Source organism: Rana temporaria, chromosome 2 (assembly GCF_905171775.1).
Source record: "Rana temporaria chromosome 2, aRanTem1.1, whole genome shotgun sequence".
Classification (NCBI taxonomy): Eukaryota; Metazoa; Chordata; class Amphibia; order Anura; family Ranidae; genus Rana; species Rana temporaria.
Window position 1 is genome coordinate 231,608,547 of NC_053490.1, and position 16,743 is coordinate 231,625,289.

At 39.8% G+C, this 16,743-nt stretch overlaps 1 protein-coding gene across 2 annotated transcripts in view; it reads left to right on the top strand.

The window, feature by feature from the left end:
• Positions 1–13,150, top strand: part of CEP97 (centrosomal protein 97) — a 37,706-nt gene extending 24,556 nt beyond the window's left edge. For both annotated transcript variants that reach the window (XM_040336618.1, XM_040336619.1), the window contains exons 8-11: positions 1,573–1,712; positions 2,277–2,949; positions 6,567–6,642; positions 12,391–13,150. In XM_040336618.1, the coding sequence (XP_040192552.1) occupies positions 1,573–1,712; positions 2,277–2,949; positions 6,567–6,642; positions 12,391–13,047 (1,546 nt within the window). In that variant the 3' untranslated portion in view covers positions 13,048–13,150. The remainder of the gene's footprint in view (positions 1–1,572; positions 1,713–2,276; positions 2,950–6,566; positions 6,643–12,390) is intronic.
• The last annotated feature ends 3,593 nt before the right edge of the window (positions 13,151–16,743 follow it).

Genomic DNA, 16,743 nt, shown 5'->3' on the forward strand with positions numbered 1-16,743 from the left:
GTGATTCAGCCCAGGATAACCCTTCCTACTCCCAGCATGCTTCAGTTTGTTGCAGTAACCAGGGAGGTCGGATGCCTTTTCTTAAGCACTTATGAGAAAAGCCTGTTTTTTCAAAGCTTTTTCTTCACTCTTTATGGATTTTTTTTCCATTGTGCCTTCAATCAAGATTCCTCACTGCACCTCTGCTTGAGCTGATCTCTATATAGCTGCTGTCTGGATTAGCTTATCTTCATCAACAAATTTGGTGGCTAGACCTTGCTAAGCTGGATAATATGATATACCTTCAGGCACTGGGCTCTGCATCGTGGCACTTTGCAGGCCTATGTGTATTGTGTTCGATACAGCTTGCTTTCCAGGTCCAGTTCTGTGACATAGCTTTAGAAGCCAGACTCAGACCTAGGTAAACTGGGGTTTGTGGAGTTTGCCAGGAGTGTGACCTTCGTCATTTTCCAGTCCTGACTATATTGTGTTGGCTGCCGAGAGTTTTCCATGTCTAGAGCCATAGAAAAACCCAGGTGTGACCTGCTCTGTCCTGCCATTCAATTTCGAGAAAGCATCATCTTTGCAGAGCACCATGTGGAACTCTGATCTCTGGCTTGTTTCTGTTGCCCTCCTACAGTGAACTGGTCATTTCCAACTGTCCAACCCTCATCAGCACTAGCTGCTTTTGTTTGTGAGTACCTGAGGCAATACCTCCACACTTTGGGCCTTGTTTTTTTACTGTTACGCAGATGAAGTCGATACAGACACACAGAGGGGAAAGTCCTGCTACTATGAATTACCCTAGTAGTATCCTACTCCTGTGGTCAAATCCTCTAACCTGGAGTCAGGGGCCCCTTATTTTGTCACTGAAGACTTTGTAGCCACGTTAACTCAATTTGTCACAGATATTGACCACAAAGATTCTAAGCGTTCTCCAGTGCCACTCCCCACAGAATCTAACACTGATGTTTCAGAGACCTTAGAACAGGCCACCAGTTGCAGTAACAACCTCTGACCTAAATTCAGAGTCCCAATAGTCTATCTTTGAAGAGACTGTCTTTGACCACAGTTTCTATCTATTGCCTTCCCTTGTTTGGACTTCCAACCAGGAATATATTCTTGTTTGTACAAATACATCCCCTGTTCCTTGCTCCACAGATACTGGTGTCTCATTGAATTTGGGGGTTTAATTCCTAGATTCCGGGGAAAAACAGAATTGCTCTTCAGAAGGGTTGTTCTAGAGGTATTTTGTGTGTTTCATGGAGGTTTTTAGTTCGCCAGTCTGGTTGTTTTCAACTCAGTCTAGTCCCAGAATATCTATCTCTTCCCTTCCTTTGGTCTTGCTTTTGGACATCACAACAGTCCTGTGAATTTTTATTTTTTTGGTGCCAAGGTCTATAGCAGTAAAACCTAACAGTTTATGAATTCCTGTATGCCCTCAAGGAACTCCAAAGAATGGATTTGACGGTAAGTACTAAAATCAGTTTAGCTGATTATTTGTATTGCATGACCACATTTACATGCATTGATGGATCCGTGCAGATGACTGGTTTTCTTTTGAGCACTGATGCAAATATTTGTTTTTAATAGATTGCACCAGAGACAGTTAAGCCTGAATCCTAATGAATTTTGCAATGAAAGTCATCTCTCCTTTACACCAAATACAAGATCATTTTCCTTTTCTGAGCCACGGACTTCAACCCCACCTCTCCAGCGATCGAACGATTGTGGTAAGCAGACAAAGTACATTTTCTTTATGGTATTAGTACTTGCAGTGAATATTATGGGCTTTTAGGCTGTCAGAAACTGAGTTTGATTCCATAAGGTGCAGTGTTCCAACCAATAGTGATGAAATATTTAGCTTGAATGTTTGTCGGAAGCATTTTAGGCAAATGTATTATATGAAAAGGATGATTACTTGTTCTCCTTTTATCTTTAAGTATATTAACAAAACATTCCCTATTGCTCCATGTCTATTTCAATGTTTTCTGACTATTTTCCATTTGAACCTTGCATCAATTGGCTTGTTTTTGCTGACTCTTTCCAGACTTCAGCATTTTTACTTTGCTAAAGTTCCAACTCTTGTTTGAAATAGCAGCATCAGACATTCTCCACCTATTTCATATTTCAATAGATGTTAAACGTGTTTCTACTTATAATGTGGCATTCTTTCCATTCCATTTTTAAGATTTTTGTAAGGTCGCATGTGACCTTTACATATGTATACCTTATATATATTATGTATTATTTTTGTCTTCCTTCCTTGAACTATTTTTATTTTGTTTTTTTCCTAGAGCCTACTGTGAAAGTTAACAACTGGCTTGGCACAAGTGGCAGTGAAGATTATTCTTCAAGAAACCTTCCCTTTAGTCCTGCTCATTCTGGCACCCCAAACTATAATAGGCTTTATTTAGAAGATATCCAGACAGATGAAGACAAATTAAATTGCAGCCTTCTTTCCTCTGAATCGACTTTTATGCCTGTTGCGCCAGGTTTATCCCCGGTATCTCCCACAGTAGAAAGAGTACCAGGCTTGTCAAATGATGCAGGTGCCAATGAAACTGTGTTGGAATTTAATAGAAAAAAAACAGAGAGGTTCTCCACAAGTTCGTACGAGGAACAGGTAGAATCTGAAGTGGAAAGTAAAAACTATCCCAGTAATCAAACCGTGATGTTAAATGAGAATGTAAAAGCAAGCCTCACTGATAATGTGACATCTTCTTCTGATGTAAAGCCAAAAAGCGATGACTCTTATTGCAGCAATGGAGAAAATAGCCAAGTATTTTGTCTCCAGAACACTAATGCCGATAAGCTAAACTGTATGAACAAAGCCGCTACAAAACTTCAGTCACTCTGGAGGGGCTTCTACGCAAGGAAAAACAATCCCAAAATCAAGGAAGTATACTATGAAATCAGACTAAGCAGAATGCATGAGTATATCGTCTTCTTAAGTGAAGAAGTCATAAGGTAGGTTTCAAAGTGGAGGCTATTGCTGTTTTAGTAAAAAAAATCGTATTTACCACTTAAAAATCAAAATTTTACCACTGCACAGGGGGACTTTCTCAAGGATGGGTGCAAAAAGAGGCTAGACATAGTGTCTGATTAGTTGAAACAAATTTTCTTTTAGCTAACATTCTTTGTTTACTGTTCTAAAATAGCATTACATAATTTTTAAAAGACTTTCCATTAGCAATTTGCTGGTAATGCAATTTGCCTTAATGTCATGCTGGCCATTAACTATGCATTTTACCATGTCAGCATGGTTGAAAACAATGGATTGAACTTTGCACCTATCTAGACCTGAATCTACAGTACCCCATTACTGCTACATAGGGGCTAATAATTTTTAATAGGGAACAGATGTCGCTATCTGCTCTACACTGTAGTAGAGTAGGAGTACAGAGTAGTGGCCCTTGGTTTTAGCAGTTAGTAAGTCATTAGTGAGTTTTAGTAGGGCAGTTTCAGTGGAGTGTAGTAAGTGAAAGCCAGACTATTTATACATTTATGTTACCTGAAAAGAATAAATATTAAAATACGTATACAGGTCTTTTCTAAGCTTTATAACATTTCAACTTTTTTTTAAGGTGGAAACTATGCATGCAGCTGTAATATGAGCAGTAGTTGTTTTAAATCTACCTTTCTCTTCCGTTCATGGACGGACACAGCAGCCTTTGACCTTAGGGTTATATCCGCTTCCTTCCAGGATATAACCCTAAGGTCAAAGGCTGCTGTGTCCGTCTATGAACTCAGAGAAATGGATTTTACGGTGAGTACAAAAATCCTACCTTTCATTCAAAAACCAGTTTAAGTAAAACGTAAACCACAGAATTACTCTTGAGGCTAAATTTTATCTGGTATCTATTTTTGTTTCTCAGACTCGGTGAGATGAAAACATTTTAGTAATTTTAGCTTGTTCCATCATTCATGTGTGTGGAACAAGTTTTAATTTGGGTAGAAAGGAAAAACTCTGGAAAATGAGATTCCTAAATGAAAAAAATAAAGCGCAATGTAGTCTTGAGTTAATGTGAGTGTGTGCTACAAACTTGTGAATGCACATAGACAATTTTTTTTCCGTTTCGGATAGAATGTAGAAGGGTTAGACCCTGTTACCAAGTTTTTATTGTCTGTCTCCTTATTGGAAAAGTAAACCCCTCTATTTATCCTGATGACCGCTATCACCAAATAGAAATGAATGGGAAACCCTATAGTTTAAAGTTTTTACTGAGGCAATAGGCCCTGTGTGCTAAGAAGTAAGGAGTAGGTGTGGAATAGGCTTGTGCCCTGGTTCTCACTGGATGTCAGTACAAGTCTGTTTTGGGTGTGCTATGCGGAAGTGTGAACCTGTGATTTCATTCACGCATGTGAAATGCTTACATAGTTGCAACCTATACACAGTAGTTATCAAAATATATATCAAATGTATAACCTAACCAAAAATATATTTATGTTTCAATGTTTTTATTAGAAAAGACATAGTGGTATAAACAGACAAGAAGCGTATCTAGTCATTGTACAGTCACAACAGCATATGGGATTTCAATTCCAAGGGTTCTGATGCCCAAAACTCTCAGTTGGAATATCATGAAAACATCATCAAAAGAAAAACAAAAAATAAAATAAGAAATCCAATAGAGAATGCATAAACGAGCAAAAAAAAAAATATTTCCCTCAGCTTCGGATGATTGACCAACAATGATCGTACAATGCGGACAAGCCAGGAAAGATGATATCAGAGCCTAGCAAACCCTACATGGGCTTAATCAGGTCAGACTAATAGAGATATAAAAAGGTAGCAGGGACAATGAAATCAGAGAGAGAGAATAAGATAGAAAGGAAAGAGTTAGGAAGGAGAGAAAAAGGGGGGGGGGGAGGGGAGGAGCCACGGATCGGCTTTTCCAAGCCACAGAACTGAAAATTAGAACTAAGCCCCACGCATACTGGTGTCATTAGTGAGGCTAAGCCCCACGCATACTGGTGTCATTAGTGAGGTAGCAAATCCAAGGATCCCACATCTGATGAAAAAATTTCATTTTATCTTGTGTCAGGGCTGACAACCTCTCATTTAACATCAGCCAAGATAATATGCCCTTAAGCTGTTCAAATGGGAGAGCCGCTGACTTCCAGTTTCTGGCAACGGTGATCTTAGCCGAAATAAAAATAAATGTCAGTAGTCGTCTGCTGGATTTAGAGGCTTCAACCACCCCACTCCCCAGCAACGCTTGCTTCGCTAACTTGGGCAGGTTTATCTGGGTGAGGGAGTAAATAAAGTTATACACCCTGATCCAGAACCTCCTCACCCTGGGGCATGTCCACCAGATGTGATAAATAGTACCTAGTTGGCCACATCCTCTGAAGCAGTACGGAGTAGCTCCTGGCACAAAAGTTGCCAGTCTAGCTGGCACCATGTACCAGCGCAGCAAAACCTTGTAATTGGCTTCTATTATAGAAGTATTGATGAGGGAACGGGACGCTATCTCTGCCATTTCACACCAGTCTTCTAGGTCAATGGTTTCCTGCAAATCGGTTTCCCACTCCAAAAATATATTTAAAAGTTTATTTCACCCCTTTTAACAAAAAGCTCCCACGCATTCAATCATCCCCTGTAGATTAAAAATCACTGTACAACTTTAAAAAGAGGAGCTTCTTTTACCCTTCACCGCCACATCATATGGTGGTGGCAGCAGGAGGGGTTTTTACATACACTCCACATGCCAACTGTCTGCTCTCTGTGTGTCACTTCTGGTTTCTGTTGTCACTTTCCCTGGCCGGCGTGGACAGGGAAGACAGTAATGGAGAGTGAGCTGCGCTCCATTTGTTTCAATGGAGGACAGGTGAGACATCAGGGGTTGAAAAGACCCCTGATGTCTCATTAAAGAGAACTTGGTACAAAGACTTTGTGTCCTGTATGTGATATAAAAAAAAAGGTCTAAAAATAAAGTCCCCCCCCCCCCCCCCCCCCCCACCAAAATAAAAATAATTAAACCCACCCCTCCCTCCTCTACATACATGCATGGGGTGCCTATATACCAAAATGTTGCTTGCACTACGCATGTTGAATATCATCACACAGTGGAGTGAGAGCAATTAAGGACCTGTTTTGATGGTATCGGTTTAAAGTTATTCAAAGATCGCCCACAATTCATCGACGAGTGCATTTGACCTGCAGTTGCTGACCTTCTGCATTTCACCCGCTACAAGCAGGCTTTGCATTGTTTTTGACTAGTACAGGAATGCAAAACTCTGTCAAACAAATCGAAAGGCTTGGAGGCAGCAGTGCTGACAGCAAGTCATTATGACTTAAAGTAGATTTGTGCTGAGAGAGTACAGAGGGCTACCATTAATAACTTTCTAAATATTAAATTTGCCTGACTGTCTTTGGCATCAATACTATGATCATTACCTGGACCTGGCATGTAGATGAGAAGTCAGAGGATAGGCAGAACTTCACAAATGTCTGAAACCTTTGGAATAACAGGCAAGGGGAGATAGAAATGTCAAATCCTTTGTATGAAACTGTTGTGGCTCATTGAATCTCTGTTCTGAAATCTTGTTTTGATGTTAGAATTTGTATTTTTGTTCTGTAGGTTGAAGAAAGAGAAAGATGAGGAGAAAATGGAACGACTTGTACAAGCAGAAGCTGTGAAATATTTATGGGAACAGGTATAATTGTAGCTCTGTAAATGGAAATGCAATCTCGCATAAATGATTTGTATGTTTCTTAGAAATTGCGCTCATCATTTTAGGGAAAAACTATGGTTTTGGCTGAAGTTTAGCCTCTCCTCTTCCCTAGACAAAACATGCTTTTAACTTATGCAGTGTGCCCAATCATGCTGAGGTGTGGAGCAGCCAATCCTGGAATCTCTCTCTCTCTCTCTCTCTCTCTCTCTCTCTCTCTCTCTCTCTCTCTCTCTCTCTCTCTCTCTCTCTCTCTCTCTCTCTCTCTCTCTCTCTCTCTCTCTCTCTCTCTCTCTCTCTCTCTCTCTCTCTCTCTCTCTCTCTCTCTCTCTCTCTCTCTCTCTCTCTCTCTCTCTCTCTCTCTCTCTCTCTCTCTCTCTCTCTCTCCTGGATTAACTATTTCTGGCAAGACTGGACACAGATGACTTGACATCCACTACTACAGTGGTTCTCAACCCTGTCCTTAAGTACCCCCAACAGGCCATTGATTCTGATTTAAAGCACCTGAGCAAGATAAAGGAAAACCTGCAAACATGGCCTGTTGGGGGTACTTGAGGACAGGGTTAAGAACCACTGCTCTAATAAATAAATTGGGTTTACATTCACTCTAAGATCCATTTAAGATTACATGTCCATCTAAAACCACCCTGCCCAGAGGATGATATACAGTGCCTTGAAAAAGTTTTCACACCCCTTGAAATTTCCACATTTTGTCATGTTACAACCAAAAACATAAATGTATTTTATTGGGAATTAATGTGATAGGCCAACCCAAAGTGGTCCATAATTGTGAAGTGGAAGGAAAATTATGAATTGTTTTCAAAACGTTTAACAAATAAAGATTTGACAAGTGCGGCAAGCATTTGTATTCAGCCCCCTTACTCTGATACCTCTGACTAAAATCTAGTAGATCCAATTGCCTTCAGAAGTCACCTAATTGGTAAATAGAGTCCACCTGTGTGTAATTTAATCTCGGTATTAACAAAGCTGTTATGTGAAGCCCTCTGAGGTTTGTTAGAGAACCTTTGCGAACAAACAGCATCATTAAAGGCCAAGGAACACACCAGGCAGGTCAGGGATAAAGATGTGGAGAAGTTTAAAGAAGGGTCGAGTTATAAAAAAATATCCCAAGCTTTGAACATCTCACGGAGCACTGTTCAATCCCATAATCCAAAAAATGGAAAGAGTAAGGCACAACCTACCAAGACATGGCCATCCACCTAAACTGACAGGCCGAGCAAGGAGACCATTAATCAGAGAAGCAGCCAAGAGGCCCATGGTAACTCTGGAGGAGCTGCAGAGAGCCACAGTTCAGGTGGGAGAATCTGTCCACAGGACAACTATTAGTCATGCACTCCACAAATCTGATCTTTATGGAAGAGGGGCAAGAAGAAAGGCATTGTTGAAAGAAAGCCATAAGAAGTCCCATTTGCAGTTTGTGAGAAGCCATGTGGGGGACACGGCAAACATGTGGAAGAAGGTGCTCTGGTCAGATGAGACCAAAATGTTACTTTTTGGCCTTAACGCAAAATACTATGTGTGGTGAAAAGCTAACACTGCACATCACCTTGAACACACCATCCCCACTGTGAAACATGGTGGTGGCAGCATCAGCAGGGACAGGGGAGCTGATCAGGGTTTATGGGAAGATGGATGGAGCCAAATACAGGGCAATCTTCGAAGAAAACCTGTTAATTGTCTGCAAAAGACTTAAGACTGGGGTGGAGGTTCACCTTTCAGCAGGACAACATCCCTAAACATACAGCCAGAGCTACAATGGAATGGTTTAGATCAAAGCATAGTCATGTGTTAGAATGGCCCAGTCAAAGTCCAGACCTAAATCCATGTGAGAATCTGTGGCAAGACTTGAAAATTGCTGTTCACAGATGCTCTCCATCCAATCTGACAGAGCTTGAGCTATTTTGCAAAGACAAATGGGCAAAAAGTTCACTCTAGGTGTGCAAAGAGACTTAAAGGATCACTAAAGGATTTTTTTTTTTTTAGCTAAATAGCTTCCTTTACCTTACTGCAGTACTGGTTTCATGCCCTCATTGTTCGTTTTTGCTTTGAAGTAACTGTAATTCTGCTCTGATCTCCACACTTCCTGCTTGTTTGGATCCTTATGAAAAAAACTCATGGGAGCTTCTCACGGTGGTCTAAGCTGTGTGTCTAAAACTCCTCAGAACCAATCAGATTCATTTTAAAAACAAAACACTGCCCTGGATTTGTTTGTTTTTGTTCTGTGGGTCTCTTTACTTCACATAAACATGAAACCAGTTTAAAACCGAAAGTGAAACTAGAGGCACATTATATGATAGAATTTAATCTATTTTTAATCATTTTTAAAAGGAACCAGTTAACTTTTATGTCTCTGTACCCTGTAAACAGTCATTTCAGCAAAAAAATGTTTTTCCTTTAGTGACCCTTTAAGCTGTAATTGCAGTGAAAGGTGGTTCTACAAAGTATTGAAAACCATTTATTAATTCCCTTCCACTTCACAATTATGTGCCACTTTGTGTTGGTCTGTCACATAAAATATATTTACCTTTTTGGTTGTAACATGACAAAATGTGGAAAATTTCAAGGGGTGTGAATACTTTTTCAAGGCACTGTAATTCCACTATGATCTTACTGCAAAACGAACTGCGTTTTTATCACTTTTTTTTTTTTTTTACAGCAAGTTGTGAGATAAACTCATCTGCTAGATCGATCAATATGTAATAAAACCATATTATAGGGAGAGGGTGTCACAAAAAAACAAAAGCTGCTGTGGTAATTCTGATGACATGTCTTCATCATATGTGTAATTTCCCATAGCTGCGTTGTTTTCCTCTTGCCCTTTTTTTATAACCTCTGACCTCCTTTTGATATGGAAAGACATTTGTGTTTTTTATATCCAATTACGTCTGAAGGACTATTTAGATAAACCTACACGCATTGATAAAGACTGATCTTTTTCTATAACTTTGTAAAGCCAGAAGAGGATAACAAATGACACAAATGTGTCAATGAGTTCAGTGTATAATACTGCAGGTAGTACCTTTATTACACCACCGTGTGGCAATGTGTTACCATAATACTACTACACTAGGGTTCCAATAAATCTTTACATATGTTTGTAGTATATTATTAAAAAGAAAATAGAGCTTAGTTGAGAGATCTTCATATTCAATATTTAACTAAATAGAATCTGTCAGGACACAAAAATATAGGAGCTGCCATTGCGGACTTTTTTTTTTTTTTGTAGTCTGCTTGTTCCAGATAGTTAGGCTTTTTTTGTTCTTCACTGATTGGTGGATGAATGGTCCAGAATAAATGATCAAATGATCACTGATACACATGTATGAATTACAGGCCAGCAACTACTGTATTTATCGGCATATAACACGCACAGGCGTATAACGCGCACCTTCATTTTAAGAGGGGAGTTTCAGGAAAAAAACTTAAAGCGGAGCGCCACCAAGAAAAAAAAATATCAAAAATGCTGCAAAAAAATAAAAACTTTTTTTTATATATATACATACCTGAAGTGCCTGTTGCTAGGCAGATCGCCCTAATCTGCCACTTCCTGATCCGCGGTCCGCATTCTTTCTTCTCCACCTCGCGCTGCCTCCTGGGGAATGGGGGAGCGGTGTCTTCTGGGACCTTGTGTGTGTACCAGGAGACATCGCCCATTCACGTTGCGCCGCCCGGGCTCGCGCATGCGGAGTATGGAATCGGGCAGTGAAGCCTTGCGGCTTCACTTCCTGATTCCCTCACCAAGGATGGCGGCGGAGCAGCCGAGACCCGAGCGATTGCTCGGGTTCGGCTGCTGTCATCGCGGGCATCCTGGACCGGTAAGTGTCCTTATTAAAAGTCAGCAGCTACAGTGTTAGTAGCTGCTGACTTTTATTTATTTTTATTTTTTTTAAACCAGACCTCCGCTTTAAATTTTAAATACAGAACTTTGAAGCAAAAAATGGTCATTGCCCATCAATGCAGCCTGATCAATGCCCATCTGCAGTCTTAACATTGGCCATCAATGCAGCTTGATTATTCCCATCTGCAGCCTCACCATTGCCCATCAATGCTTCCAAAAGGAAATCAAATTTTGGTACCCCTACAGTGATATGGGATTAAACCATAAACAATAAGTACACTCCAATGTGATTCTAAGTGTCCATAAACAATAACGAAAGTGATGAGACGATCCCTGTAGGGTCAGCGTGGAAGATTCCCCTCAAAAATGCAATTCCCATAAACCCCAGGAAAAGGATAAAATACCCTTACCGGATGGAGTAGACCCACAAACACACCATACGGCGGTGGGTCACCAGTGCATGATAGGCCAATTGCCCAATCTGGTCGTTGTCGCGGTCAAATTTCCTGCTTGCGCTAGGCGTTGATCTTTACGGTAAAAGACTTGATAGGACTGCTCCCAGATGACTGACTCCAATCCGAATTCCAATGGTAAAATGAGGGTGGGAAGATTCAGCTGTCACTAGACAGATGGACTTTTTGTTGCTGCTTTGAACAAACTTTTTCATTATGTCCTGAATCCATTTTTGAATTCCCCTTTTTGCACATTATCTCAGAACTCGCATTACTGCAGGTTCCTTATTGGCGCTGCACTTTTACTTTTATTTACAGTAAGGAATACATATGAAACTTTTTGACCAACTTTTATACAGACATTTGTATAAAAAAGCTACTAATACCATTGACGGCTTTGTATTTGAAATCTGTATTTGCATCATACAGAAATTGAGACTTTTGTCATATACAGTGTGTTCTTTTGCTCAGTATCCTTCTGCTCTTAGTTGGCCGTCATGGTAGAAAAAGGTTAGCACCAAAATGATCTTTGTTCGCTTTCTTCTATGGGAATATTGGACAAGAAGTCGGCTGTGTGTTGGAAACTATCGTCCCCACTATCCTACCTTTTATTCTAAATATACAATATGTTCCAATAACCTTCAGAAAAGATACACAAACTTTAAATGTTTTAGCACCTTTTACCTAAAGCCGCTCATGAAATTGGTTTAGTCTCTAAGAAGCAACTGAACTCTGTAAACTGTGCCTTTTAAAAGGCAAACAAGTCGCCAGTATTTCCGTTATGGCTTCCTGCAGCTGATCTTTTTTGCATTGCTGACTTATCTTGCCGCCTTCTGCACTGTCTCTGTGTGGAGGTGGTCATCTTGATAGAGAAATAGGGCTTTGCTTCCTCATATCATAGCAGTGGTGGATGATCTGACATGACATATGCAGTATACAGCTATAAGGTGATGGACACAGGAGTTTGTTTCCTTTTGTACAGCGCCTATTTTTTTGCAGATCTTCTGTTTATGCAAACAAATAGAAATGTAGATCATTTTCTTCAATAAGGCAATTTTACACTGCCTCGCTGCAGTTTGGCTGCAGCGCAGAGTAGCTGCAGTTTTCTATAGACTTCTATTTGATTGCACTTCTTTTTTTTATTTATTTTTTGCGTTTTCTGAAAGCACACCAAAAGTTCTGCAAGCTGAATTTTTGTATGCTTTCAGAAGACTCACCAAAAACCTGCAAACTAATAGAAGTCTATGGGAAACTCACAAGAAAACCTTGGGTACACCACCCTGCCCCATAAATGTGAAACCACCCTTCATCCTTTCCATAACCGCAAGGATTTTAACCTTTTACATATTACCAAAATTCATTTTTCAGTCTTGATCGCCCTTCTGTATTCAGACTTGATCATTTTTATTTTCACATTTTCAGGTCCGGTCCCTTAAAGAATGGCAGAACAAAGTAAATGCTCAGATTGAGGGCTTCGGTATGTTTGAGCGACCATTGTCCAGTTTCCAAGACTGCTCATCTGAAGTACTAGAGCATCATTCAGATTCTGCTGCAACGCTTGCTGGAAAGGATAATAGAAAAACCTCCCCTGACATCCCAGACTCTGGTTTTCATTCCATTAATGTAGAGCATGACTTTCATCAGGAAAAAAGTTCAACTGAGGGCAGTGTATCTACTGAGCAATCCCTGGAGACAGTGAGACCTTGCCATCAGAAAGAACCTAACTGCCCAGTGGACCAAGATTCAGCTGTTGAAGTGCACAATGAAAGCAGCAAGGATAATTCCAACAGTGAGCACGACAGCAGCCTTCTGCAGCAGTATTTGGACACGGTAGAAGAATTGGAGCAAGCAGATAACATGAATCACAGTGATGTAACTGAAGAAAGTAAACCTGAAATCACCAACAGTTCATTTAGCTCTGATTTCCATGTTGGCAGCATCTCCGATGTGTGTGAAGATGGCAAGTCTGACGTCCTTCAGATCAATGATGATACTTTTCAGTCATCAGACAAAGCACAAAGCTTGCAGAAGCAATCCAATATTTTCATACACGAGCCGCAAGGAGACTTGACACCCTAACAGAGAATACTATTTTGTTGTCTCCTCTTTAAACACTCCATGATGTAATCAATAAATTGCCTTTATTTTGGTAAGGTTGTGATAAATATACATTTATAACTACTATTATGCACTTTGCCTGAATAGATGTTCCTTTCCGTGAAATAGATAAGTGATGACACTGTCATTAAGTGAAAGAGCAGCTTTGTTTTTTTTCCTTGCACATGAACAAATTCATCATCAAAATGAGGTTGCACCAACTTACAATACAAATCTCTTGCATGAAGTGTCTTATGGCGGACCCCACAAACACAATGAAAGTAGCCACTTGTGGGCAGAGTGTGAATTGCATGAGCTAGTAAAATTGTTACAGCTCATAAACCTTTGGGCTTTGACCCTGGTTCACAGGGCAGCTCAGATCTGGGCCGCTGAACTAACAATACAATGTTAGTACAGCAATCTCCCCTGCTGTGCTATTGTGTTCTGACAGGGGGGCCACCCTCTTCCGTCTATCCGCCGTTGGCTGAGAGCGCTGATTTGGAGTCGGTTGGCTGCTGGTTTTCCAGCATACGCGTCTGACAGAAGCCGACTGGCTGTCATACACATGGGCCGATTGTCTGATGGTTTTCATTGAACTGGCCGATGTTGCCCAACATTCGGCCTGTGCTTACTAGATTTAACTGTTAGCAGTATTTTTAAGAAGAACCCTTTTTTATTGATTAAGGTCTGATGTTTTCTGTATTTTTACATGTTTCATTAGACAATATATTACACCTTGGAATGGACAATATTGCTTTTGTTTTAATGCAGTATTTAAAAAGAGACTGCTTAGACTAGCAATGAAATTCTCACAATATATGTAAAACAGTAGGTTGTAGCAGCCTTAAAATGTATGTTAAAAAGTCATCTTTATTTATCTGGGAACAGAAGGAACACTTTGCAAAACGTATTCTTGGTTAAATGCCAATTCTTGCCAAACTACGAAGTACCAAAATTGAAACACGTGGGATTTCTTTAACCTACCTAACGAATGTAAAGTGATACTCGTGTTCTTGTGTTCTGTATGACTGCATAATATGAGGGTGGTGGCTGCACTTTTCAATGCTTGCAGTTCTGCAGATTCTGTGCCACTGTTAGGCCCCGTACACACAACCGGTTTTCTCGGCAGAATTCAGCAAGAAACTCGATGGGAGACGTATTCTGCCGAGAAAACCAGTCGTATGTACACTTTTCGCCGAGAAACCCGTCGGGAAACCCATCTAGCCAAAAAGAGGGCATGTTCTCTATTTCCTCGTTGGGCAATGGGAACATTTGGCTCGATGAGTTTTTTGACAGCTGAACAAGGAACTCGACGAGCAAAACGATGTGTGTTGCCTGTCGAGTTTCTCGGCCGTGTGTACGCGGCCTATCACCTCTAGCATTAGCCTTGGGTAAACAGAAAGCATCTTTACACTGATAACACCCACTATGTACTCCCCCATTTTCTAAGCTCCTCTAAACTCCACCACGTCTCTCCTTTCAGCAGCACACCAATGGCAAGCCTTATTTCAGCATTAATATGGCATGTAGCAGTTCAGAACAGAGACACAAATGTCAGGTCATGCCACAAGCTGAATTAAAAAGTGGTTTAATGACTTGAATATACAAAAAAAAAAAAACTTTTTTATGCCTTCAAGACTTTTCCCCAACCACAGTTTATGTAACTTTTGTAGATAAGAGACGTGCATGGGTGTTTAATAGTTTTTGAATGTATAGCGATGCACCATGCTTAATCGCAATATTTTAAAGATTGTGCAGACAACCCATAAGTCTGTTTAAGTGCCAAGTGTTTATTTAAAAAGCTTGCATCTACTTACAATTTCTGACTACAAAAATCCACGTGTTGCTTCTTTATTTGGCTGGAATAGCCAGCATGGGTTGACACAAATGTGTAATAGATAGCATTTTATGAGAAGTTTTTTTTTATTAAAACACGTGGAAGTCAACACTCGCACTATGTTTCATCTGAATGCTTTAGAGCTCCCCTTGTGACAGTGACCACAGGCTTTCTGGATTTCTTGGGTGTAGTGTGTTATAATATAAACAGCGTTTTTAAAGCCTCATGCACACTGAGCGTTTGCCCATCAACGCGCCTAAAGTAATGTTTTTGATAAGTCTGTTTAGAGAAGTTTAGGAGCCTCAAACGCTTGAGCGTTAATTTAACTGGCCAGAATAATGACATATTCTGTCCATTTAAACTAACAATCAAGCGCTAAACACATCAATCGTTAACGTGTGCTTTGACAGGTTAACGCGCATTTAGGCGTGTCAGACATTTTTTTTTCTGCCAAAATGCTGCTGCTCCTGAATGCGCTGGCAGTAAATACTCTTAAGGGGCAGTTTTAATACCCAAACACAAATCCAGCCCAAACATTTGTTCGCATTGGGAATAGTTTAAACATTTGCTGTTTTTTTTTCCGGTCTGTTGCTAGACTGAGTATACATACCCCTTGCTTTCTCTCTATATGACACAAAATAAGAACAGACAGGAGATCTAAAGGGGTCAGCAAAAAACGCAAGGTTCTAACGCCTGCCTACCCTCTGTCCAAAGCTAAAAAAGTTTGGGCTGGAATTTGGCTTTAAAATGCAACAGTAATAAACTATTAACAGAAGACCTGCATGGTAATCTAAACCCCCAATTATCCCTTAAATATAACTAAAGGCAAAACTTTTTTTTATTTATTTTTTTGGATGTTACAAGGGATTAGATTCCTTGTCAATTTTTATTTCTGCTTGTGTCCCCGTTTAAGAAGATTCTCCCCCCCCCCCCCCTCCTATTTTTCCTGTTTACCATTATCATCGAAAGTAAAAGAAAATGCCAATTTTTAGGTTGTCCCCAGAAAAGTTATAGAGGAGAAATCTTCCCATGGGACTCTAGGTCTGGTGACCTGGGGGTCCCCAAGGATTTCCCTGAATTTGCAGGGATTTCCTGTTTGGCTATGGGACAGGAAGTGAAGGGAAATCTCTGCAATGGGAAAAAGAGGGCAAAAATAAACATTACAAGGTTTATAACCCTCCTTTTACTCTATCCAAAATTAAAATAAAGTTTTGCCTATAGTTCTACTTTAAATCAAAGGCTGCCCAGCACTGATAATAAAAATGACTCTTGAAAAGGTAAGCAGAGCTGATAATTCTCACACGCACAGTATGAAATCCAGTTGGAAATCTAAGCTTCCATAATTTGTATAGTTCATTAAAATAAGCTATTGAATTGCCTGTGAGCAGCCCTTGTACAAATAGCAGCCTAGTTCAATCAAGAACAAAATATTCTTGTTACTTGTTACAAAATGTGAATTTTAAGGAATTTATTAGACCCTTATTTATGATTTTTCCACTTTGTGTTTTGCAAACGGCACTATTACATTTCTAATATTCTCATTGCTTATGGCTAGCACATTGCACGGATCATATCATATATAAGATGGCATTGTTTGTGACAAGTAAATAGAAATACCATGTTTGGTTGATACGTTTAATATTGGGGATGCTGGCTGGGGAATATTTACAATTGATTAATATATGGTATTTTATAAAAAAAAAAAGTCTCTTTAAACATGATAGTGTAAGCTATATGCGCATATTTAATAAAGTTATATATTTTATAAGTGTGTAATTTTTAGTCTGGAAATGTCTTTCTTTGTTTCTTTTTTTTTTCATTTTGAGTAATAAAGTTTTATT